This window comes from Pseudophryne corroboree, chromosome 5, assembly GCF_028390025.1.
Source record: "Pseudophryne corroboree isolate aPseCor3 chromosome 5, aPseCor3.hap2, whole genome shotgun sequence".
NCBI classification, from domain to species: domain Eukaryota; kingdom Metazoa; phylum Chordata; class Amphibia; order Anura; family Myobatrachidae; genus Pseudophryne; species Pseudophryne corroboree.
Genome location: NC_086448.1, coordinates 839,157,935 through 839,183,049, shown reverse-complemented (window position 1 = coordinate 839,183,049; position 25,115 = coordinate 839,157,935). Strand labels below are relative to the sequence as shown.

General features: G+C 52.5%; 1 protein-coding gene across 3 annotated transcripts in view; it reads left to right on the top strand.

The window, feature by feature from the left end:
* The window catches only part of KIF9 (kinesin family member 9), a 167,308-nt gene extending 142,538 nt beyond the window's left edge, over positions 1 to 24,770 (top strand). For 2 of the 3 annotated variants that reach the window (XM_063924612.1, XM_063924610.1), the window contains 4 exons: positions 223 to 338; positions 1,145 to 1,249; positions 4,128 to 4,243; positions 24,509 to 24,770. In XM_063924612.1, coding sequence (XP_063780682.1) covers positions 223 to 338; positions 1,145 to 1,249; positions 4,128 to 4,243; positions 24,509 to 24,566 — 395 coding nt within the window. In that variant the 3' untranslated portion in view covers positions 24,567 to 24,770. The remainder of the gene's footprint in view (positions 1 to 222; positions 339 to 1,144; positions 1,250 to 4,127; positions 4,244 to 24,508) is intronic. The other variant, XM_063924611.1, reaches the window with a different exon arrangement.
* The last annotated feature ends 345 nt before the right edge of the window (positions 24,771 to 25,115 follow it).

The window sequence follows — 25,115 nt, the reverse complement described above, 5'->3', positions numbered from 1 at the left end:
GTTTGTGGGGTGATGATGGTATTTGATGATGATGTTTGTGGGGTGATGGTATTTGATGATGATGTTTGTGTTTGTGGGGTGATGATGGTATTTGATGATGATGTTTGTGGGGTGATGATGGTATTTGATGATGATGCTTGTGGGGTGATGATGATAATTGATGATGATCTTTGTGGGGCGACGATGGCTTATGATGATGTTCTTTGGCTTTACTCCGAACAGAGTTTGAAGTTTGGTATAACGAGTCCTTTCTCATCCCGGAGGATGTGCAGAATTCTGTGACACTTGGCGGCAGTCTAAGACCTGGAATGATTCCAGTTAATAAGCTTTTGTCACTGGTAAGTAATCAGGACAATGTGTGTGTGTGTGTGTGTGTGTGTGTGTGTGTGTGTGTGTGTGTGTATTTTGCTCTCTAGTTGTATAGTGGGCCTCATTCAGACCTGATTGCTAGGGTGCATTTTTTGCATCCCTGCGATCAGGTTGTCGCCGCCTACAGGGGAGGGGGAATCGCTGTGCAATCGCATGTGCAGAAACAGGAGTTTGTGCAGTCTCTGCACAGCCCAGGACTTACTCACCCGCTGCGCTGATCGGGGCTGGAGCTGACATCAGAAACCCTTTCTCCAAACGCCTGGATCCTCCTGCGTTTTTCCGGACACTCCTCTAAAACGGTCAGTTGCCACCCACATACGCCTTCTTCCCCTCAGTCACCTTGTGATTGCTTTTTTCGCACCATCCCGTCGCTGCGGACCGACGTGCCTGCGCATTGCGGTGCATACACAAGCGAAGTTTAGACCTGATCGCAGGCTGTACGGAAACGCAGTCTAGCGATCAGGTCTCAGGTCTCAGGCCCAGTGTCAACACCTGTGTAATAGGCAGTAAGAGAAAGCTGTGCGTGCCATTGATAGATAACACAGTAGATCCTGGAAACCTGCCCCAGCCCGGAGCTGTGTGACTGCCCTGCTCGCTGCAGATGTTCTGTACATTCGGACAACTGTCTGAGTCATCAGGAACTTCTGGTCCCATCCAGTACATGACCGCGAGGCCACCACGAGGCTACACAATCCTCTTCCATGATTCTGTTACAGGTTTGTCCAGTTGCCGTTTACTAAACCTTTACAAGTGTGATATCTTGTGTGTCCCGCAGGGTGAAGATTACCAGGAGAGGTACGACAAACTTCAGCAGGAGCTGTTAATGGGGATTCCGGACGCTCTCCCTTTCCACAGCGCCAGAATCCGCTCCGATCAGAAGGTTTGTATGGCCCTCATCTAACAGCGCAACAGTGTTTTCCACGGTAATATATTACTATGTACCGGTGCCGTAACTAGACATTATAGCGCTGTGTGCAAGAAACCGCAGCAGCTTCCCCCCCCCCCCCCCCTCCTCCATCATATTATGCTACCTCTTCCCCCCCACCCTCATCAATCACACACTGCTAGTTACAGGTGCCCTCTGACAGAAAGACAATTGGTCCCCCTCCATCTGTCAGTCACATTACACCACACAGTACTGTCCGTCAGTCACATTACACCACACAGTAGTGTCCGTCAGTCACAGTAGCGTATGTCAGTCACATTACACCGCACAGTAGCGTCCGTCAGTCACATTACACCGCACAGTAGCGTTCGTCAGTCACATTACACCGCACCGTAGTGTCCGTCAGTCACATTACACCGCACAGTAGTGTCCGTCAGTCACATTACACCGCACAGTAGTGTCCGTCAGTCACATTACACCGCACAGTACTGTCCGTCAGTCACATTACACCGTACAGTAGTGTCCATCAGTCACATTACACCGCACAGTAGTGTCCGTCAGTCACATTACACCGCACAGTAGTGTCCGTCAGTCACATTACACAGCACAGTACTGTCCGTCAGTCACATTACACAGCACAGTAGTGTCCGTCAGTCACATTACACAGCACAGTAGTGTCCGTCAGTCACATTACACCACACAGTAGTGTCCGTCAGTCATAGTAGCGTCTGTCAGTCATATTACACCGCACAGTAGCGTCCGTCAGTCACATTACACCGCACAGTAGCGTCCGTCAGTCACATTACACCGCACAGTAGCGTCCGTCAGTCACATTACACCGCACAGTAGTGTCCGTCAGTCACATTACACCGCACAGTAGTGTCCGTCAGTCACATTACACCGCACAGTACCGTCCGTCAGTCACATTACACCGCACAGTAGTGTCCGTCAGTCACATTACACCGCACAGTAGTGTCCGTCAGTCACATTACACAGCACAGTACTGTCCGTCAGTCACATTACATTGCACAGTAGTGTCAGTCAGTCACATTACACCGCACAGTAGTGTCCGTCAGTCACATTACACCGCACAGTAGTGTCCGTCAGTCACATTACACAGCACAGTAGTGTCCGTCAGTCACATTATACCGCACAGTAGTGTCCGACAGTCACATTACACCGCACAGTAGTGTCCGTCAGTCACATTACACCGCACAGTAGTGTCTGACAGTCACATTACACCGCACAGTAGTGTCCGTCAGTCACATTACACCGCACAGTAGCGTCCGTCAGTCACATTACACCGCACAGTAGTGTCCGACAGTCACATTACACCGCACAGTAGCGTCCGTCAGTCACATTACACCGCACAGTAGCGTCCGTCAGTCACATTACACCGCACAGTAATGTCCGTCAGTCACATTACACCGCACAGCAGTGTCCGTCAGTCACATTACACCGCACAGTAGTGTCCGTCAGTCACATTACGCCGCACAGTAGTGTCCGTCATTCACATTACGCCGCACAGTAGTGTCCGTCATTCACATTACATCGCACAGTAGTGTCCGTCAGTCACATTACACCGCACAGTAGTGTCCGTCAGTCACATTACACCGCACAGTAGTGTCCGTCAGTCACATTACACCGCACAGTAGTGTCTGTCAGTCACATTACACCACACAGTAGTGTCTGTCAGTCACATTACACCGCACAGTAGTGTCCGTCAGTCACATTACACCACACAGTAGTGTCCGTCAGTCACATTACACCGCACAGTAGTGTCCGTCAGTCACATTACACCGCACAGTAGTGTCCGTCAGTCACATTACACCACACAGTAGTGTCCGTCAGTCACATTACACCACACAGTAGTGTCTGTCAGTCACATTACACCGCACAGTAGTGTCCGTCAGTCACATTACACCGCACAGTAGTGTCCGTCAGTCACATTACACCGCACAGTAGTGTCCGTCAGTCACATTACACCGCACAGTAGTGTCCGTCAGTCACATTACACCGCACAGTAGTGTCCGTCAGTCACATTACACCACACAGTAGTGTCCGTCAGTCACATTACACCGCACAGTAGTGTCCGTCAGTCACATTACACCACACAGTAGTGTCTGTCAGTCACATTACACCGCACAGTAGTGTCCGTCAGTCACATTACACCGCACAGTAGTGTCCGTCAGTCACATTACACCACACAGTAGTGTCCGTCAGTCACATTACACCACACAGTTGGGGATATTAGATTCATGTATGTGCAGTTTTTTGTTTTTGTTTTGTTGTCTTTTTTTACAAAATATCTACACTGATGTACAGTAATTTAGCTACAAAGTCACTGAGAGACCAGCACACTCCAATCTCAAGGCAAGAAGAAGTATTAACAAGCACATACAGTACCTTCTATATAAGCAGCACTTGCATTATAGTCTGCACGAGGAGAGGGAGAGGAGCAGCGGCCATCTCTGAGTCATCTCTAGTACCCGGAAGTCAGTGTACGGTGCACTGCAGGGAGAGCTGGAGAGGTGGGGGGCAGAGAGTGACTATCCAGCACACAGCCACTGTCCAGCGCTGCCTCATGTGCCTGTAATGTATATTAGCAGCGCTGCCTCATGTGCCTGTAATGTATATTAGCAGCGCTGCCTCAGGGAAGGAGCCGGGCGCAACGCTGCTAATATACCGTATACTACAGCGGGTAGCGCTGCAGCTGTGGAGGCCAATCAGTGTAGACACGGATGGTGCGCCCACAGAGCAACTGTGCTGTGTGCTAAGCACCATCCACCCACACCTAGGCCCTGCTTTGTACGCACCCCTATGAGGACTTATATAACTATTTTGTTTTACACATTTGTTTTTTTATCTGTAGTTTTCACAAAAGCTTTTCTGTCATCAAACTGGGGGTTTATTCCTGTTGCCGTTGGATATGACTCTGAACTGCTCTGTCTATAGATTAGTATCTAATGCACAGAGAAGAGTGGAGTGGTGAGATAGTTATTGCATGGGGGTGTATACAAACTAACACAGCTGTGTAATATGTGTGTGGGTCTAGAGGACTGAAGAATTACATCCAAAGACAGTATACAGTCCGCTATAAGTATTTGTATGTTACATCTGCCCCTGCAGTACAGCATGGTGTTACCCAGGTGCACGTGTTACATCTGTCCCCTGCAGTATAGCATGGTGTTACCCAGGTGCACGTGTTACATCTGTCCCCTGCAGTACAGCATGGTGTTACCCAGGTGCACGTGTTACATCTGTCCCCTGCAGTATAGCATGGTGTTACCCAGGTGCACGTGTTACATCTGTCCCCTGCAGTATAGCATGGTGTTACCCAGGTGCACGTGTTACATCTGTCCCCTGCAGTACAGCATGGTGTTACCCAGGTGCACGTGTTACATCTGCCCCCTGCAGTATAGCATGGTGTTACCCAGGTGCACGTGTTACATCTGCCCCCTGCAGTATAGCATGGTGTTACCCAGGTGCACATGTTACATCTGTCCCCTGCAGTATAGCATGGTGTTACCCAGGTGCACGTGTTACATCTGCCCCCTGCAGTATAGCATGGTGTTACCCAGGTGCACGTGTTACATCTGCCCCCTGCAGTATAGCATGGTGTTACCCAGGTGCACGTGTTACATCTGCCCCCTGCAGTATAGCATGGTGTTACTCAGGTGCACATGTTACATCTGTCCCCTGCAGTATAGCATGGTGTTACCCAGGTGCACGTGTTACATCTGCCCCCTGCAGTATAGCATGGTGTTACCCAGGTGCACGTGTTACATCTGTCCCCTGCAGTATAGCATGGTGTTACCCAGGTGCACGTGTTACATCTGCCCTCTGCAGTACAGCATGGTGTTACCCAGGTGCACGTGTTACATCTGTCCCCTGCAGTACAGCATGGTGTTACCCAGGTGCACGTGTTACATCTGCCCCCTGCAGTATAGCATGGTGTTACCCAGGTGCACGTGTTACATCTGCCCCCTGCAGTATAGCATGGTGTTACCCAGGTGCACGTGTTACATCTGCCCCCTGCAGTATAGCATGGTGTTACCCAGGTGCACGTGTTACATCTGCCCCCTGCAGTATAGCATGGTGTTACCCAGGTGCACATGTTACATCTGTCCCCTGCAGTATAGCATGGTGTTACCCAGGTGCACGTGTTACATCTGCCCCCTGCAGTATAGCATGGTGTTACCCAGGTGCACATGTTACATCTGTCCCCTGCAGTATAGCATGGTGTTACCCAGGTGCACGTGTTACATCTGCCCCCTGCAGTATAGCATGGTGTTACCCAGGTGCACGTGTTACATCTGCCCCCTGCAGTATAGCATGGTGTTACCCAGGTGCACATGTTACATCTGCCCCCTGCAGTATAGCATGGTGTTACCCAGGTGCACGTGTTACATCTGCCCCCTGCAGTATAGCATGGTGTTACCCAGGTGCACATGTTACATCTGTCCCCCTGCAGTATAGCATGGTGTTACCCAGGTGCACGTGTTACATCTGCCCCCTGCAGTATAGCATGGTGTTACCCAGGTGCACGTGTTACATCTGCCCCCTGCAGTATAGCATGGTGTTACCCAGGTGCACGTGTTACATCTGCCCCCTGCAGTATAGCATGGTGTTACCCAGGTGCACATGTTACATCTGCCCCCTGCAGTATAGCATGGTGTTACCCAGGTGCACGTGTTACATCTGCCCCCTGCAGTATAGCATGGTGTTACCCAGGTGCACGTGTTACATCTGCCCCCTGCAGTATAGCATGGTGTTACCCAGGTGCACGTGTTACATCTGTCCCCTGCAGTATAGCATGGTGTTACCCAGGTGCACATGTTACATCTGCCCCCTGCAGTATAGCATGGTGTTACCCAGGTGCACGTGTTACATCTGTCCCCTGCAGTATAGCATGGTGTTACCCAGGTGCACATGTTACATCTGCCCCCTGCAGTACAGCATGGTGTTACCCAGGTGCACATGTTACATCTGCCCCCTGCAGTATAGCATGGTGTTACTCAGGTGCACATGTTACATCTGCCCCCTGCAGTACAGCATGGTGTTACCCAGGTGCACATGTTACATCTGCCCCCTGCAGTACAGCATGGTGTTACCCAGGTGCACATGTTACATCTGCCCCCTGCAGTACAGCATGGTGTTACCCAGGTGCACATGTTACATCTGCCCTCTGCAGTATAGCATGGTGTTACCCAGGTGCACATGTTACATCTGCCCCCTGCAGCACAGCATGGTGTTACCCAGGTGCACATGTTACATCTGCCCCCTGCAGTACAGCATGGTGTTACCCAGGTGCACATGTTACATCTGCCCTCTGCAGTATAGCATGGTGTTACCCAGGTGCACATGTTACATCTGCCCCCTGCAGCACAGCATGGTGTTACCCAGGTGCACATGTTACATCTGCCCCCTGCAGTATAGCATGGTGTTACCCAGGTGCACATGTTACATCTGCCCCTGCAGTACAGCATGGTGTTACCCAGGTGCACATGTTACATCTGCCCCCTGCAGTACAGCATGGTGTTACCCAGGTGCACATGTTACATCTGCCCTCTGCAGTATAGCATGGTGTTACCCAGGTGCACATGTTACATCTGCCCCCTGCAGCACAGCATGGTGTTACCCAGGTGCACATGTTACATCTGCCCTCTGCAGTATAGCATGGTGTTACCCAGGTGCACATGTTACATCTGCCCCCTGCAGCACAGCATGGTGTTACCCAGGTGCACATGTTACATCTGCCCCCTGCAGTATAGCATGGTGTTACCCAGGTGCACATGTTACATCTGCCCCTGCAGTACAGCATGGTGTTACCCAGGTGCACATGTTACATCTGCCCCCTGCAGTATAGCATGGTGTTACCCAGGTGCACGTGTTACATCTGCCCCCTGCAGTATAGCATGGTGTTACCCAGGTGCACGTGTTACATCTGCCCCCTGCAGTATAGCATGGTGTTACCCAGGTGCACATGTTACATCTGCCCCCTGCAGTATAGCATGGTGTTACCCAGGTGCACGTGTTACATCTGCCCCCTGCAGTATAGCATGGTGTTACCCAGGTGCACGTGTTACATCTGCCCCCTGCAGTATAGCATGGTGTTACCCAGGTGCACGTGTTACATCTGTCCCCTGCAGTATAGCATGGTGTTACCCAGGTGCACATGTTACATCTGCCCCCTGCAGTATAGCATGGTGTTACCCAGGTGCACGTGTTACATCTGTCCCCTGCAGTATAGCATGGTGTTACCCAGGTGCACATGTTACATCTGCCCCCTGCAGTACAGCATGGTGTTACCCAGGTGCACATGTTACATCTGCCCCCTGCAGTATAGCATGGTGTTACTCAGGTGCACATGTTACATCTGCCCCCTGCAGTACAGCATGGTGTTACCCAGGTGCACATGTTACATCTGCCCCCTGCAGTACAGCATGGTGTTACCCAGGTGCACATGTTACATCTGCCCCCTGCAGTACAGCATGGTGTTACCCAGGTGCACATGTTACATCTGCCCTCTGCAGTATAGCATGGTGTTACCCAGGTGCACATGTTACATCTGCCCCCTGCAGCACAGCATGGTGTTACCCAGGTGCACATGTTACATCTGCCCCCTGCAGTACAGCATGGTGTTACCCAGGTGCACATGTTACATCTGCCCTCTGCAGTATAGCATGGTGTTACCCAGGTGCACATGTTACATCTGCCCCCTGCAGCACAGCATGGTGTTACCCAGGTGCACATGTTACATCTGCCCCCTGCAGTATAGCATGGTGTTACCCAGGTGCACATGTTACATCTGCCCCTGCAGTACAGCATGGTGTTACCCAGGTGCACATGTTACATCTGCCCCCTGCAGTACAGCATGGTGTTACCCAGGTGCACATGTTACATCTGCCCTCTGCAGTATAGCATGGTGTTACCCAGGTGCACATGTTACATCTGCCCCCTGCAGCACAGCATGGTGTTACCCAGGTGCACATGTTACATCTGCCCTCTGCAGTATAGCATGGTGTTACCCAGGTGCACATGTTACATCTGCCCCCTGCAGCACAGCATGGTGTTACCCAGGTGCACATGTTACATCTGCCCCCTGCAGTATAGCATGGTGTTACCCAGGTGCACATGTTACATCTGCCCCTGCAGTACAGCATGGTGTTACCCAGGTGCACATGTTACATCTGCCCCCTGCAGTATAGCATGGTGTTACCCAGGTGCACGTGTTACATCTGCCCCCTGCAGTATAGCATGGTGTTACCCAGGTGCACGTGTTACATCTGCCCCCTGCAGTATAGCATGGTGTTACCCAGGTGCACATGTTACATCTGCCCCCTGCAGTATAGCATGGTGTTACCCAGGTGCACGTGTTACATCTGCCCCCTGCAGTATAGCATGGTGTTACCCAGGTGCACGTGTTACATCTGCCCCCTGCAGTATAGCATGGTGTTACCCAGGTGCACGTGTTACATCTGTCCCCTGCAGTATAGCATGGTGTTACCCAGGTGCACATGTTACATCTGCCCCCTGCAGTATAGCATGGTGTTACCCAGGTGCACGTGTTACATCTGTCCCCTGCAGTATAGCATGGTGTTACCCAGGTGCACATGTTACATCTGCCCCCTGCAGTACAGCATGGTGTTACCCAGGTGCACATGTTACATCTGCCCCCTGCAGTATAGCATGGTGTTACTCAGGTGCACATGTTACATCTGCCCCCTGCAGTACAGCATGGTGTTACCCAGGTGCACATGTTACATCTGCCCCCTGCAGTACAGCATGGTGTTACCCAGGTGCACATGTTACATCTGCCCCCTGCAGTACAGCATGGTGTTACCCAGGTGCACATGTTACATCTGCCCTCTGCAGTATAGCATGGTGTTACCCAGGTGCACATGTTACATCTGCCCCCTGCAGCACAGCATGGTGTTACCCAGGTGCACATGTTACATCTGCCCCCTGCAGTACAGCATGGTGTTACCCAGGTGCACATGTTACATCTGCCCTCTGCAGTATAGCATGGTGTTACCCAGGTGCACATGTTACATCTGCCCCCTGCAGCACAGCATGGTGTTACCCAGGTGCACATGTTACATCTGCCCCCTGCAGTATAGCATGGTGTTACCCAGGTGCACATGTTACATCTGCCCCTGCAGTACAGCATGGTGTTACCCAGGTGCACATGTTACATCTGCCCCCTGCAGTACAGCATGGTGTTACCCAGGTGCACATGTTACATCTGCCCTCTGCAGTATAGCATGGTGTTACCCAGGTGCACATGTTACATCTGCCCCCTGCAGCACAGCATGGTGTTACCCAGGTGCACATGTTACATCTGCCCTCTGCAGTATAGCATGGTGTTACCCAGGTGCACATGTTACATCTGCCCCCTGCAGTACAGCATGGTGTTACCCAGGTGCACGTGTTACATCTGCCCCCTGCAGTACAGCATGGTGTTACCCAGGTGCACGTGTTACATCTGCCCCCTGCAGTATAGCATGGTGTTACCCAGGTGCACGTGCTACATCTGCCCCCTGCAGTACAGCATGGTGTTACCCAGGTGCACATGTTACATCTGCCCCCTGCAGTATAGCATGGTGTTTCCCAGGTGCACATGTTACATCTGCACCTGCAGTACAGCATGGTGTTACCCAGGTGCACATGTTACATCTGCCCCCTGCAGTACAGCATGGTGTTACCCAGGTGCACATGTTACATCTGCCCCCTGCAGTATAGCATGGTGTTACCCAGGTGCACGTGTTACATCTGTCCCCTGCAGTACAGCATGGTGTTACCCAGGTGCACGTGTTACATCTGCCCTCTGCAGTACAGCATGGTGTTACCCAGGTGCACGTGTTACATCTGCCCCCTGCAGTATAGCATGGTGTTACCCAGGTGCACGTGTTACATCTGCCCCCTGCAGTATAGCATGGTGTTACCCAGGTGCACGTGTTACATCTGCCCCCTGCAGTATAGCATGGTGTTACCCAGGTGCACGTGTTACATCTGCCCCCTGCAGTACAGCATGGTGTTACCCAGGTGCACGTGTTACATCTGCCCCCTGCAGTATAGCATGGTGTTACCCAGGTGCACGTGTTACATCTGCCCCCTGCAGTATAGCATGGTGTTACCCAGGTGCACGTGTTACATCTGCCCCCTGCAGTATAGCATGGTGTTACCCAGGTGCACGTGTTACATCTGCCCTCTGCAGTACAGCATGGTGTTACCCAGGTGCACGTGTTACATCTGCCCCCTGCAGTACAGCATGGTGTTACCCAGGTGCACATGTTACATCTGCCCCCTGCAGTATAGCATGGTGTTTCCCAGGTGCACATGTTACATCTGCACCTGCAGTACAGCATGGTGTTACCCAGGTGCACATGTTACATCTGCCCCCTGCAGTACAGCATGGTGTTACCCAGGTGCACATGTTACATCTGCCCCCTGCAGTATAGCATGGTGTTACCCAGGTGCACGTGTTACATCTGTCCCCTGCAGTACAGCATGGTGTTACCCAGGTGCACGTGTTACATCTGCCCTCTGCAGTACAGCATGGTGTTACCCAGGTGCACGTGTTACATCTGCCCCCTGCAGTATAGCATGGTGTTACCCAGGTGCACGTGTTACATCTGCCCCCTGCAGTATAGCATGGTGTTACCCAGGTGCACGTGTTACATCTGCCCCCTGCAGTATAGCATGGTGTTACCCAGGTGCACGTGTTACATCTGCCCCCTGCAGTACAGCATGGTGTTACCCAGGTGCACGTGTTACATCTGCCCCCTGCAGTATAGCATGGTGTTACCCAGGTGCACGTGTTACATCTGCCCCCTGCAGTATAGCATGGTGTTACCCAGGTGCACGTGTTACATCTGCCCCCTGCAGTATAGCATGGTGTTACCCAGGTGCACGTGTTACATCTGCCCTCTGCAGTACAGCATGGTGTTACCCAGGTGCACATGTTACATCTGCCCCCTGCAGTATAGCATGGTGTTACCCAGGTGCACGTGTTACATCTGCCCTCTGCAGTATAGCATGGTGTTACCCAGGTGCACGTGTTACATCTGCCCCCTGCAGTATAGCATGGTGTTACCCAGGTGCACATGTTACATCTGCCCCCTGCAGTATAGCATGGTGTTACCCAGGTGCACGTGTTACATCTGCCCTCTGCAGTATAGCATGGTGTTACCCAAGTGCACATGTTACATCTGCCCTCTGCAGTACAGCATGGTGTTACCCAGGTGCACGTGTTACATCTGCCCCCTGCAGTATAGCATGGTGTTACCCAGGTGCACGTGTTACATCTGCCCCCTGCAGTATAGCATGGTGTTACCCAGGTGCACATGTTACATCTGCCCCCTGCAGTATAGCATGGTGTTACCCAGGTGCACGTGTTACATCTGCCCTCTGCAGTATAGCATGGTGTTACCCAAGTGCACATGTTACATCTGCCCTCTGCAGTACAGCATGGTGTTACCCAGGTGCACGTGTTACATCTGTCCCCTGCAGTATAGCATGGTGTTACCCAGGTGCACGTGTTACATCTGTCCCCTGCAGTATAGCATGGTGTTACCCAGGTGCACATGTTACATCTGTCCCCCTGCAGTACAGCATGGTGTTACCCAGGTGCACATGTTACATCTGCCCCCTGCAGTACAGCATGGTGTTACCCAGGTGCACATGTTACATCTGCCCCCTGCAGTATAGCATGGTGTTACCCAGGTGCACATGTTACATCTGCCCCCTGCAGTACAGCATGGTGTTACCCAGGTGCACATGTTACATCTGCCCTCTGCAGTATAGCATGGTGTTACCCAGGTGCACGTGTTACATCTGCCCCCTGCAGTATAGCATGGTGTTACCCAGGTGCACGTGTTACATCTGTCCCCTGCAGTATAGCATGGTGTTACCCAGGTGCACATGTTACATCTGCCCCCTGCAGTATAGCATGGTGTTACCCAGGTGCACGTGTTACATCTGTCCCCTGCAGTATAGCATGGTGTTACCCAGGTGCACATGTTACATCTGCCCCCTGCAGTACAGCATGGTGTTACCCAGGTGCACATGTTACATCTGCCCCCTGCAGTATAGCATGGTGTTACTCAGGTGCACATGTTACATCTGCCCCCTGCAGTACAGCATGGTGTTACCCAGGTGCACGTGTTACATCTGTCCCCCTGCAGTACAGCATGGTGTTACCCAGGTGCACATGTTACATCTGTCCCCCTGCAGTATAGCATGGTGTTACCCAGGTGCACATGTTACATCTGCCCCCTGCAGTACAGCATGGTGTTACCCAGGTGCACATGTTACATCTGTCCCCCTGCAGTATAGCATGGTGTTACCCAGGTGCACATGTTACATCTGTCCTCTGCAGTACAGCATGGTGTTACCCAGGTGCACGTGTTACATCTGCCCCTGCAGCACAGCATGGTGTTACCCAGGTGCACATGTTACATCTGCCCCCCTGCAGTACAGCATGGTTTTACCCAGGTGCACATGTTACATCTGCCCCTGCAGTACAGCATGGTGTTACCCAGGTGCACATGTTACATCTGCCCCCTGCAGTACAGCATGGTGTTACCCAGGTGCACATGTTACATCTGCCCCCTGCAGTATAGCATGGTGTTACCCAGGTGCACGTGTTACATCTGCCCCTGCAGTATAGCATGGTGTTACCCAGGTGCACGTGTTACATCTGCCCCCTGCAGTATAGCATGGTGTTACCCAGGTGCACGTGTTACATCTGCCCCTGCAGTACAGCATGGTGTTACCCAGGTGCACATGTTACATCTGCCCCCTGCAGTACAGCATGGTGTTACCCAGGTGCACATGTTACATCTGCCTCCTGCAGTACAGCATGGTGTTACCCAGGTGCACATGTTACATCTGCCCCTGCAGTACAGCATGGTGTTACCCAGGTGCACGTGTTACATCTGCCCCCTGCAGTATAGCATGGTGTTACCCAGGTGCACATGTTACATCTGTCCCCCTGCAGTATAGCATGGTGTTACCCAGGTGCACGTGTTACATCTGCCCCCTGCAGTACAGCATGGTGTTACCCAGGTGCACATGTTACATCTGCCTCCTGCAGTACAGCATGGTGTTACCCAGGTGCACATGTTACATCTGCCCCTGCAGTACAGCATGGTGTTACCCAGGTGCACGTGTTACATCTGCCCCCTGCAGTATAGCATGGTGTTACCCAGGTGCACATGTTACATCTGTCCCCCTGCAGTATAGCATGGTGTTACCCAGGTGCACATGTTACATCTGCCTCCTGCAGTACAGCATGGTGTTACCCAGGTGCACATGTTACATCTGCCCCTGCAGTACAGCATGGTGTTACCCAGGTGCACGTGTTACATCTGCCCCCTGCAGTATAGCATGGTGTTACCCAGGTGCACATGTTACATCTGTCCCCCTGCAGTATAGCATGGTGTTACCCAGGTGCACGTGTTACATCTGCCCCCTGCAGTATAGCATGGTGTTACCCAGGTGCACGTGTTACATCTGCCCCCTGCAGTATAGCATGGTGTTACCCAGGTGCACGTGTTACATCTGCCCCCTGCAGTATAGCATGGTGTTACCCAGGTGCACATGTTACATCTGCCCCCTGCAGTATAGCATGGTGTTACCCAGGTGCACGTGTTACATCTGCCCCCTGCAGTATAGCATGGTGTTACCCAGGTGCACGTGTTACATCTGCCCCCTGCAGTATAGCATGGTGTTACCCAGGTGCACGTGTTACATCTGTCCCCTGCAGTATAGCATGGTGTTACCCAGGTGCACATGTTACATCTGCCCCCTGCAGTATAGCATGGTGTTACCCAGGTGCACGTGTTACATCTGTCCCCTGCAGTATAGCATGGTGTTACCCAGGTGCACATGTTACATCTGCCCCCTGCAGTACAGCATGGTGTTACCCAGGTGCACATGTTACATCTGCCCCCTGCAGTATAGCATGGTGTTACTCAGGTGCACATGTTACATCTGCCCCCTGCAGTACAGCATGGTGTTACCCAGGTGCACATGTTACATCTGCCCCCTGCAGTACAGCATGGTGTTACCCAGGTGCACATGTTACATCTGCCCCCTGCAGTACAGCATGGTGTTACCCAGGTGCACATGTTACATCTGCCCTCTGCAGTATAGCATGGTGTTACCCAGGTGCACATGTTACATCTGCCCCCTGCAGCACAGCATGGTGTTACCCAGGTGCACATGTTACATCTGCCCCCTGCAGTACAGCATGGTGTTACCCAGGTGCACATGTTACATCTGCCCTCTGCAGTATAGCATGGTGTTACCCAGGTGCACATGTTACATCTGCCCCCTGCAGCACAGCATGGTGTTACCCAGGTGCACATGTTACATCTGCCCCCTGCAGTATAGCATGGTGTTACCCAGGTGCACATGTTACATCTGCCCCTGCAGTACAGCATGGTGTTACCCAGGTGCACATGTTACATCTGCCCCCTGCAGTACAGCATGGTGTTACCCAGGTGCACATGTTACATCTGCCCTCTGCAGTATAGCATGGTGTTACCCAGGTGCACATGTTACATCTGCCCCCTGCAGCACAGCATGGTGTTACCCAGGTGCACATGTTACATCTGCCCTCTGCAGTATAGCATGGTGTTACCCAGGTGCACATGTTACATCTGCCCCCTGCAGCACAGCATGGTGTTACCCAGGTGCACATGTTACATCTGCCCCCTGCAGTATAGCATGGTGTTACCCAGGTGCACATGTTACATCTGCCCCTGCAGTACAGCATGGTGTTACCCAGGTGCACATGTTACATCTGCCCCCTGCAGTATAGCATGGTGTTACCCAGGTGCACGTGTTACATCTGCCCCCTGCAGTATAGCATGGTGTTACCCAGGTGCACGTGTTACATCTGCCCCCTGCAGTATAGCATGGTGTTACCCAGGTGCACATGTTACATCTGCCCCCTGCAGTATAGCATGGTGTTACCCAGGTGCACGTGTTACATCTGCCCCCTGCAGTATAGCATGGTGTTACCCAGGTGCACGTGTTACATCTGCCCCCTGCAGTATAGCATGGTGTTACCCAGGTGCACGTGTTACATCTGTCCCCTGCAGTATAGCATGGTGTTACCCAGGTGCACGTGTTACATCTGCCCCCTGCAGTATAGCATGGTGTTACCCAGGTGCACGTGTTACATCTGTCCCCTGCAGTATAGCATGGTGTTACCCAGGTGCACATGTTACATCTGCCCCCTGCAGTACAGCATGGTGTTACCCAGGTGCACATGTTACATCTGCCCCCTGCAGTATAGCATGGTGTTACTCAGGTGCACATGTTACATCTGCCCCCTGCAGTACAGCATGGTGTTACCCAGGTGCACATGTTACATCTGCCCCCTGCAGTACAGCATGGTGTTACCCAGGTGCACATGTTACATCTGCCCCCTGCAGTACAGCATGGTGTTACCCAGGTGCACATGTTACATCTGCCCTCTGCAGTATAGCATGGTGTTACCCAGGTGCACATGTTACATCTGCCCCCTGCAGCACAGCATGGTGTTACCCAGGTGCACATGTTACATCTGCCCCCTGCAGTACAGCATGGTGTTACCCAGGTGCACATGTTACATCTGCCCTCTGCAGTATAGCATGGTGTTACCCAGGTGCACATGTTACATCTGCCCCCTGCAGCACAGCATGGTGTTACCCAGGTGCACATGTTACATCTGCCCCCTGCAGTATAGCATGGTGTTACCCAGGTGCACATGTTACATCTGCCCCTGCAGTACAGCATGGTGTTACCCAGGTGCACATGTTACATCTGCCCCCTGCAGTACAGCATGGTGTTACCCAGGTGCACATGTTACATCTGCCCTCTGCAGTATAGCATGGTGTTACCCAGGTGCACATGTTACATCTGCCCCCTGCAGCACAGCATGGTGTTACCCAGGTGCACATGTTACATCTGCCCTCTGCAGTATAGCATGGTGTTACCCAGGTGCACATGTTACATCTGCCCCCTGCAGCACAGCATGGTGTTACCCAGGTGCACATGTTACATCTGCCCCCTGCAGTATAGCATGGTGTTACCCAGGTGCACATGTTACATCTGCCCCTGCAGTACAGCATGGTGTTACCCAGGTGCACATGTTACATCTGCCCCCTGCAGTATAGCATGGTGTTTCCCAGGTGCACATGTTACATCTGCACCTGCAGTACAGCATGGTGTTACCCAGGTGCACATGTTACATCTGCCCCCTGCAGTACAGCATGGTGTTACCCAGGTGCACATGTTACATCTGCCCCCTGCAGTATAGCATGGTGTTACCCAGGTGCACGTGTTACATCTGTCCCCTGCAGTACAGCATGGTGTTACCCAGGTGCACGTGTTACATCTGCCCTCTGCAGTACAGCATGGTGTTACCCAGGTGCACGTGTTACATCTGCCCCCTGCAGTATAGCATGGTGTTACCCAGGTGCACGTGTTACATCTGCCCCCTGCAGTATAGCATGGTGTTACCCAGGTGCACGTGTTACATCTGCCCCCTGCAGTATAGCATGGTGTTACCCAGGTGCACGTGTTACATCTGCCCCCTGCAGTACAGCATGGTGTTACCCAGGTGCACGTGTTACATCTGCCCCCTGCAGTATAGCATGGTGTTACCCAGGTGCACGTGTTACATCTGCCCCCTGCAGTATAGCATGGTGTTACCCAGGTGCACGTGTTACATCTGCCCCCTGCAGTATAGCATGGTGTTACCCAGGTGCACGTGTTACATCTGCCCTCTGCAGTACAGCATGGTGTTACCCAGGTGCACATGTTACATCTGCCCCCTGCAGTATAGCATGGTGTTACCCAGGTGCACGTGTTACATCTGCCCTCTGCAGTATAGCATGGTGTTACCCAGGTGCACGTGTTACATCTGCCCCCTGCAGTATAGCATGGTGTTACCCAGGTGCACATGTTACATCTGCCCCCTGCAGTATAGCATGGTGTTACCCAGGTGCACGTGTTACATCTGCCCTCTGCAGTATAGCATGGTGTTACCCAAGTGCACATGTTACATCTGCCCTCTGCAGTACAGCATGGTGTTACCCAGGTGCACGTGTTACATCTGCCCCCTGCAGTATAGCATGGTGTTACCCAGGTGCACGTGTTACATCTGCCCCCTGCAGTATAGCATGGTGTTACCCAGGTGCACATGTTACATCTGCCCCCTGCAGTATAGCATGGTGTTACCCAGGTGCACGTGTTACATCTGCCCTCTGCAGTATAGCATGGTGTTACCCAAGTGCACATGTTACATCTGCCCTCTGCAGTACAGCATGGTGTTACCCAGGTGCACGTGTTACATCTGTCCCCTGCAGTATAGCATGGTGTTACCCAGGTGCACGTGTTACATCTGTCCCCTGCAGTATAGCATGGTGTTACCCAGGTGCACATGTTACATCTGTCCCCCTGCAGTACAGCATGGTGTTACCCAGGTGCACATGTTACATCTGCCCCCTGCAGTACAGCATGGTGTTACCCAGGTGCACATGTTACATCTGCCCCCTGCAGTATAGCATGGTGTTACCCAGGTGCACATGTTACATCTGCCCCCTGCAGTACAGCATGGTGTTACCCAGGTGCACATGTTACATCTGCCCTCTGCAGTATAGCATGGTGTTACCCAGGTGCACGTGTTACATCTGCCCCCTGCAGTATAGCATGGTGTTACCCAGGTGCACGTGTTACATCTGTCCCCTGCAGTATAGCATGGTGTTACCCAGGTGCACATGTTACATCTGCCCCCTGCAGTATAGCATGGTGTTACCCAGGTGCACGTGTTACATCTGTCCCCTGCAGTATAGCATGGTGTTACCCAGGTGCACATGTTACATCTGCCCCCTGCAGTACAGCATGGTGTTACCCAGGTGCACATGTTACATCTGCCCCCTGCAGTATAGCATGGTGTTACTCAGGTGCACATGTTACATCTGCCCCCTGCAGTACAGCATGGTGTTACCCAGGTGCACGTGTTACATCTGTCCCCCTGCAGTACAGCATGGTGTTACCCAGGTGCACATGTTACATCTGTCCCCCTGCAGTATAGCATGGTGTTACCCAGGTGCACATGTTACATCTGCCCCCTGCAGTACAGCATGGTGTTACCCAGGTGCACATGTTACATCTGTCCCCCTGCAGTATAGCATGGTGTTACCCAGGTGCACATGTTACATCTGTCCTCTGCAGTACAGCATGGTGTTACCCAGGTGCACGTGTTACATCTGCCCCTGCAGCACAGCATGGTGTTACCCAGGTGCACATGTTACATCTGCCCCCCTGCAGTACAGCATGGTTTTACCCAGGTGCACATGTTACATCTGCCCCTGCAGTACAGCATGGTGTTACCCAGGTGCACATGTTACATCTGCCCCCTGCAGTACAGCATGGTGTTACCCAGGTGCACATGTTACATCTGCCCCCTGCAGTATAGCATGGTGTTACCCAGGTGCACGTGTTACATCTGCCCCTGCAGTATAGCATGGTGTTACCCAGGTGCACGTGTTACATCTGCCCCCTGCAGTATAGCATGGTGTTACCCAGGTGCACGTGTTACATCTGCCCCTGCAGTACAGCATGGTGTTACCCAGGTGCACATGTTACATCTGCCCCCTGCAGTACAGCATGGTGTTACCCAGGTGCACATGTTACATCTGCCCCTGCAGTACAGCATGGTGTTACCCAGGTGCACGTGTTACATCTGCCCCCTGCAGTATAGCATGGTGTTACCCAGGTGCACGTGTTACATCTGCCCCTGCAGTACAGCATGGTGTTACCCAGGTGCACGTGTTACATCTGCCCCCCTGCAGTACAGCATGGTGTTACCCAGGTGCACATGTTACATCTGCCCCTGCAGTACAGCATGGTGTTACCCAGGTGCACATGTTACATCTGCCCCCTGCAGTACAGCATGGTGTTACCCAGGTGCACATGTTACATCTGCCCTCTGCAGTATAGCATGGTGTTACCCAGGTGCACATGTTACATCTGCCCCCTGCAGCACAGCATGGTGTTACCCAGGTGCACATGTTACATCTGCCCTCTGCAGTATAGCATGGTGTTACCCAGGTGCACATGTTACATCTGCCCCCTGCAGTACAGCATGGTGTTACCCAGGTGCACGTGTTACATCTGCCCCCTGCAGTACAGCATGGTGTTACCCAGGTGCACGTGTTACATCTGCCCCCTGCAGTATAGCATGGTGTTACCCAGGTGCACGTGTTACATCTGCCCCCTGCAGTACAGCATGGTGTTACCCAGGTGCACATGTTACATCTGCCCCCTGCAGTATAGCATGGTGTTTCCCAGGTGCACATGTTACATCTGCACCTGCAGTACAGCATGGTGTTACCCAGGTGCACATGTTACATCTGCCCCCTGCAGTACAGCATGGTGTTACCCAGGTGCACATGTTACATCTGCCCCCTGCAGTATAGCATGGTGTTACCCAGGTGCACGTGTTACATCTGTCCCCTGCAGTACAGCATGGTGTTACCCAGGTGCACGTGTTACATCTGCCCTCTGCAGTACAGCATGGTGTTACCCAGGTGCACGTGTTACATCTGCCCCCTGCAGTATAGCATGGTGTTACCCAGGTGCACGTGTTACATCTGCCCCCTGCAGTATAGCATGGTGTTACCCAGGTGCACGTGTTACATCTGCCCCCTGCAGTATAGCATGGTGTTACCCAGGTGCACGTGTTACATCTGCCCCCTGCAGTACAGCATGGTGTTACCCAGGTGCACGTGTTACATCTGCCCCCTGCAGTATAGCATGGTGTTACCCAGGTGCACGTGTTACATCTGCCCCCTGCAGTATAGCATGGTGTTACCCAGGTGCACGTGTTACATCTGCCCCCTGCAGTATAGCATGGTGTTACCCAGGTGCACGTGTTACATCTGCCCTCTGCAGTACAGCATGGTGTTACCCAGGTGCACGTGTTACATCTGCCCCCTGCAGTATAGCATGGTGTTACCCAGGTGCACGTGTTACATCTGCCCTCTGCAGTATAGCATGGTGTTACCCAGGTGCACGTGTTACATCTGCCCCCTGCAGTATAGCATGGTGTTACCCAGGTGCACATGTTACATCTGCCCCCTGCAGTATAGCATGGTGTTACCCAGGTGCACGTGTTACATCTGCCCTCTGCAGTATAGCATGGTGTTACCCAAGTGCACATGTTACATCTGCCCTCTGCAGTACAGCATGGTGTTACCCAGGTGCACGTGTTACATCTGCCCTCTGCAGTACAGCATGGTGTTACCCAGGTGCACGTGTTACATCTGTCCCCCTGCAGTACAGCATGGTGTTACCCAGGTGCACATGTTACATCTGTCCCCCTGCAGTATAGCATGGTGTTACCCAGGTGCACATGTTACATCTGCCCCCTGCAGTACAGCATGGTGTTACCCAGGTGCACATGTTACATCTGTCCCCCTGCAGTATAGCATGGTGTTACCCAGGTGCACATGTTACATCTGTCCTCTGCAGTACAGCATGGTGTTACCCAGGTGCACATGTTACATCTGCCCCCTGCAGTACAGCATGGTGTTACCCAGGTGCACATGTTACATCTGTCCCCCTACAGTATAGCATGGTGTTACCCAGGTGCACATGTTACATCTGCCCCCCTGCAGTACAGCATGGTTTTACCCAGGTGCACATGTTACATCTGCCCCTGCAGTACAGCATGGTGTTACCCAGGTGCACATGTTACATCTGCCCCCTGCAGTATAGCATGGTGTTACCCAGGTGCACGTGTTACATCTGCCCCTGCAGTATAGCATGGTGTTACCCAGGTGCACGTGTTACATCTGCCCCCTGCAGTATAGCATGGTGTTACCCAGGTGCACGTGTTACATCTGCCCCTGCAGTACAGCATGGTGTTACCCAGGTGCACATGTTACATCTGCCCCCTGCAGTACAGCATGGTGTTACCCAGGTGCACATGTTACATCTGCCCCTGCAGTACAGCATGGTGTTACCCAGGTGCACGTGTTACATCTGCCCCCTGCAGTATAGCATGGTGTTACCCAGGTGCACGTGTTACATCTGCCCCTGCAGTACAGCATGGTGTTACCCAGGTGCACGTGTTACATCTGCCCCCCTGCAGTACAGCATGGTGTTACCCAGGTGCACATGTTACATCTGCCCCTGCAGTACAGCATGGTGTTACCCAGGTGCACATGTTACATCTGCCCCCTGCAGTATAGCATGGTGTTACCCAGGTGCACGTGTTACATCTGCCCTCTGCAGTATAGCATGGTGTTACCCAGGTGCACATGTTACATCTGCCCCCCTGCAGTACAGCATGGTGTTACCCAGGTGCATGTGTTACATCTGCCCCTGCAGTACAGCATGGTGTTACCCAGGTGCACATGTTACATCTGCCCCCTGCAGTATAGCATGGTGTTACCCAGGTGCACGTGTTACATCTGCCCCTGCAGTACAGCATGGTGTTACCCAGGTGCACATGTTACATCTGCCCCCTGCAGTACAGCATGGTGTTACCCAGGTGCACATGTTACATCTGCCCCCTGCAGTATAGCATGGTGTTACCCAGGTGCACGTGTTACATCTGCCCCTGCAGTACAGCATGGTGTTACCCAGGTGCACGTGTTACATCTGCCCCCTGCAGTACAGCATGGTGTTACCCAGGTGCACGTGTTACATCTGCCCCTGCAGTACAGCATGGTGTTACCCAGGTGCACGTGTTACATCTGCCCCCTGCAGTATAGCATGGTGTTACCCAGGTGCACATGTTACATCTGCCCCTGCAGTACAGCATGGTGTTACCCAGGTGCACGTGTTACATCTGCCCCCTGCAGTATAGCATGGTGTTACCCAGGTGCACGTGTTACATCTGCCCCCCAGCAGTACAGTATGGTGTTACCCAGGTGCACGTGTTACATCTGCCCCCTGCAGTACAGTATGGTGTTACCCAGGTGCACATGTTACATCTGCCCCCTGCAGTACAGCATGGTGTTACTCAGGTGCACATGTTACATCTGCCCCCTGCAGTACAGTATGGTGTTACCCAGGTGCACATGTTACATCTGCCCCCTGCAGTATAGCATGGTGTTACCCAGGTGCACATGTTACATCTGCCCCCTGCAGTACAGCATGGTGTTACCCAGGTGCACGTGTTACATCTGCCCCCTGCAGTACAGCATGGTGTTACCCAGGTGCACATGTTACATCTGCCCCTGCAGTACAGCATGGTGTTACCCAGGTGCACATGTTACATCTGCCCCCTGCATTACAGTATGGTGTTACCCAGGTGCACATGTTACATCTGCCCCCTGCATTACAGTATGGTGTTACCCAGGTGCACATGTTACATCTGCCCCCTGCAGTATAGCATGGTGTTACCCAGGTGCACATGTTACATCTCCCCCTGCAGTGCAGCATGGTGTTACCCAGGTGTCCATGTTACATCTGCCCCCTGCAGTACAGCATGGTGTTACCCAGGTGCACGTGTTACATCTGTCCCCTGCAGTATAGCATGGTGTTACCCAGGTGCACGTGTTACATCTGTCCCCTGCAGTCTAGCATGGTGTTACCCAGGTGCACATGTTACATCTGCCTCCTGCAGTACAGCATGGTGTTACCCAGGTGCACGTGTTACATCTGCCCCCTGCAGTATAGCATGGTGTTACCCAGGTGCACATGTTACATCTGCCCCCTGCAGTACAGCATGGTGTTACCCAGGTGCACGTGTTACATCTGCCCCCTGCAGTACAGCATGGTGTTACCCAGGTGCACGTGTTACATCTGTCCCCTGCAGTATAGCATGGTGTTACCCAGGTGCACATGTTACATCTGCCCCCTGCAGTACAGTATGGTGTTACCCAGGTGCACGTGTTACATCTGCCCCCTGCAGTACAGCATGGTGTTACTCAGGTGCACATGTTACATCTGCCCCCTGCAGTACAGTATGGTGTTACCCAGGTGCACATGTTACATCTGCCCCCTGCAGTATAGCATGGTGTTACCCAGGTGCACATGTTACATCTGCCCCCTGCAGTACAGCATGGTGTTACCCAGGTGCACATGTTACATCTGCCCCCTGCAGTATAGCATGGTGTTACCCAGGTGCACATGTTACATCTGCCCCCTGCAGTACAGCATGGTGTTACCCAGGTGCACATGTTACATCTGCCCCCTGCAGTACAGTATGGTGTTACCCAGGTGCACGTGTTACATCTGCCCCCTGCAGTACAGCATGGTGTTACTCAGGTGCACATGTTACATCTGCCCCCTGCAGTACAGTATGGTGTTACCCAGGTGCACATGTTACATCTGCCCCCTGCAGTATAGCATGGTGTTACCCAGGTGCACATGTTACATCTGCCCCCTGCAGTACAGCATGGTGTTACCCAGGTGCACATGTTACATCTGCCCCCTGCAGTATAGCATGGTGTTACCCAGGTGCACATGTTACATCTGCCCCCTGCAGTACAGCATGGTGTTACCCAGGTGCACATGTTACATCTGCCCCCTGCAGTATAGCATGGTGTTACCCAGGTGCACATGTTACATCTGCCCCCTGCAGTATAGCATGGTGTTACCCAGGTGCACATGTTACATCTGCCCCCTGCAGTATAGCATGGTGTTACCCAGGTGCACATGTTACATCTGCCCCCTGCAGTATAGCATGGTGTTACCCAGGTGCACATGTTACATCTGCCCCCTGCAGTACAGCATGGTGTTACCCAGGTGCACATGTTACATCTGCCCCCTGCAGTACAGCATGGTGTTACCCAGGTGCACATGTTACATCTGCCCCCTGCAGTATAGCATGGTGTTACTGTGAGTCAGAGCAGTGTCTTCTTCCTGGAGACATTAGGTATCGGGGTGCATGTGTCCTAGATGGCAGTAATTACAGCGCAGGGCGATGGCAGTAATTACAGCACAGGGCGATTACAGTAATTACAGCGCAGGATGATGACAGTAATTACAGCGCAGGGCGATGGCAGAAATTACAGCGCAGGGCGATGGCAGTAATTACAGCGCAGGGCGATGGCAGTAATTACAGCGCCGGGCGATGGCAGTAATTACAGCGCAGGGCGATGGCAGTAATTACAGCGCAGGGCGATGGCAGTAATTACAGCGCAGGATGATGGCGGTAATTAAAGCGCAGGGCGATGGCGGTCTGTCTTGGTGTAGGAGCTGTGACAGTAATAACGTGTCGTCTCGTTACCACAGCACAATTACAGCCGCGCCATGGCTCATCTCCCCTCGGCCAAGAAGAAAGCCGGGGTGATAACCATCAGTGTGAAGAACAAGCCGCCCTCCATGCTCACAACTGTGTAACTCCACCGACCCTCCACTAGGGGGCACTCCACAGGACCATCCGTCTGGGCATTACAATAAAGTATTTCAAAGTTTCACAACAGTCTTCGCTGTAAATGACCTTTGTCTACAGTTATTGTTATTTTTACACTTTAATAAAGACAAGTACAAAACACAGAGTGACTGATGCCTCCTAATTACAGTATTCTGTTACCTCAATACCTCATTATACACTGGGGGACAAAGTGCTGGTCAGCTATAGGCCCTGGCTCCTGTAATACATTGGAGGACACAGCGCTGGTCAGCTATAGGCTTTGGCTCCTGTAATACACTGGGGGACACATCGCTGGTCAGCTATAGGCCCTGGCTCCTGTAATACATTGGGGGACACAGCGCTGGTCAGCTATAGGCCCTGGCACCTGTAATACATTGGGGGACACAGCGCTGGTCAGCTATAGGCTTTGGCTCCTGTAATACACTGGGGGACACATCGCTGGTCAGCTATAGGCCCTGGCTCCTG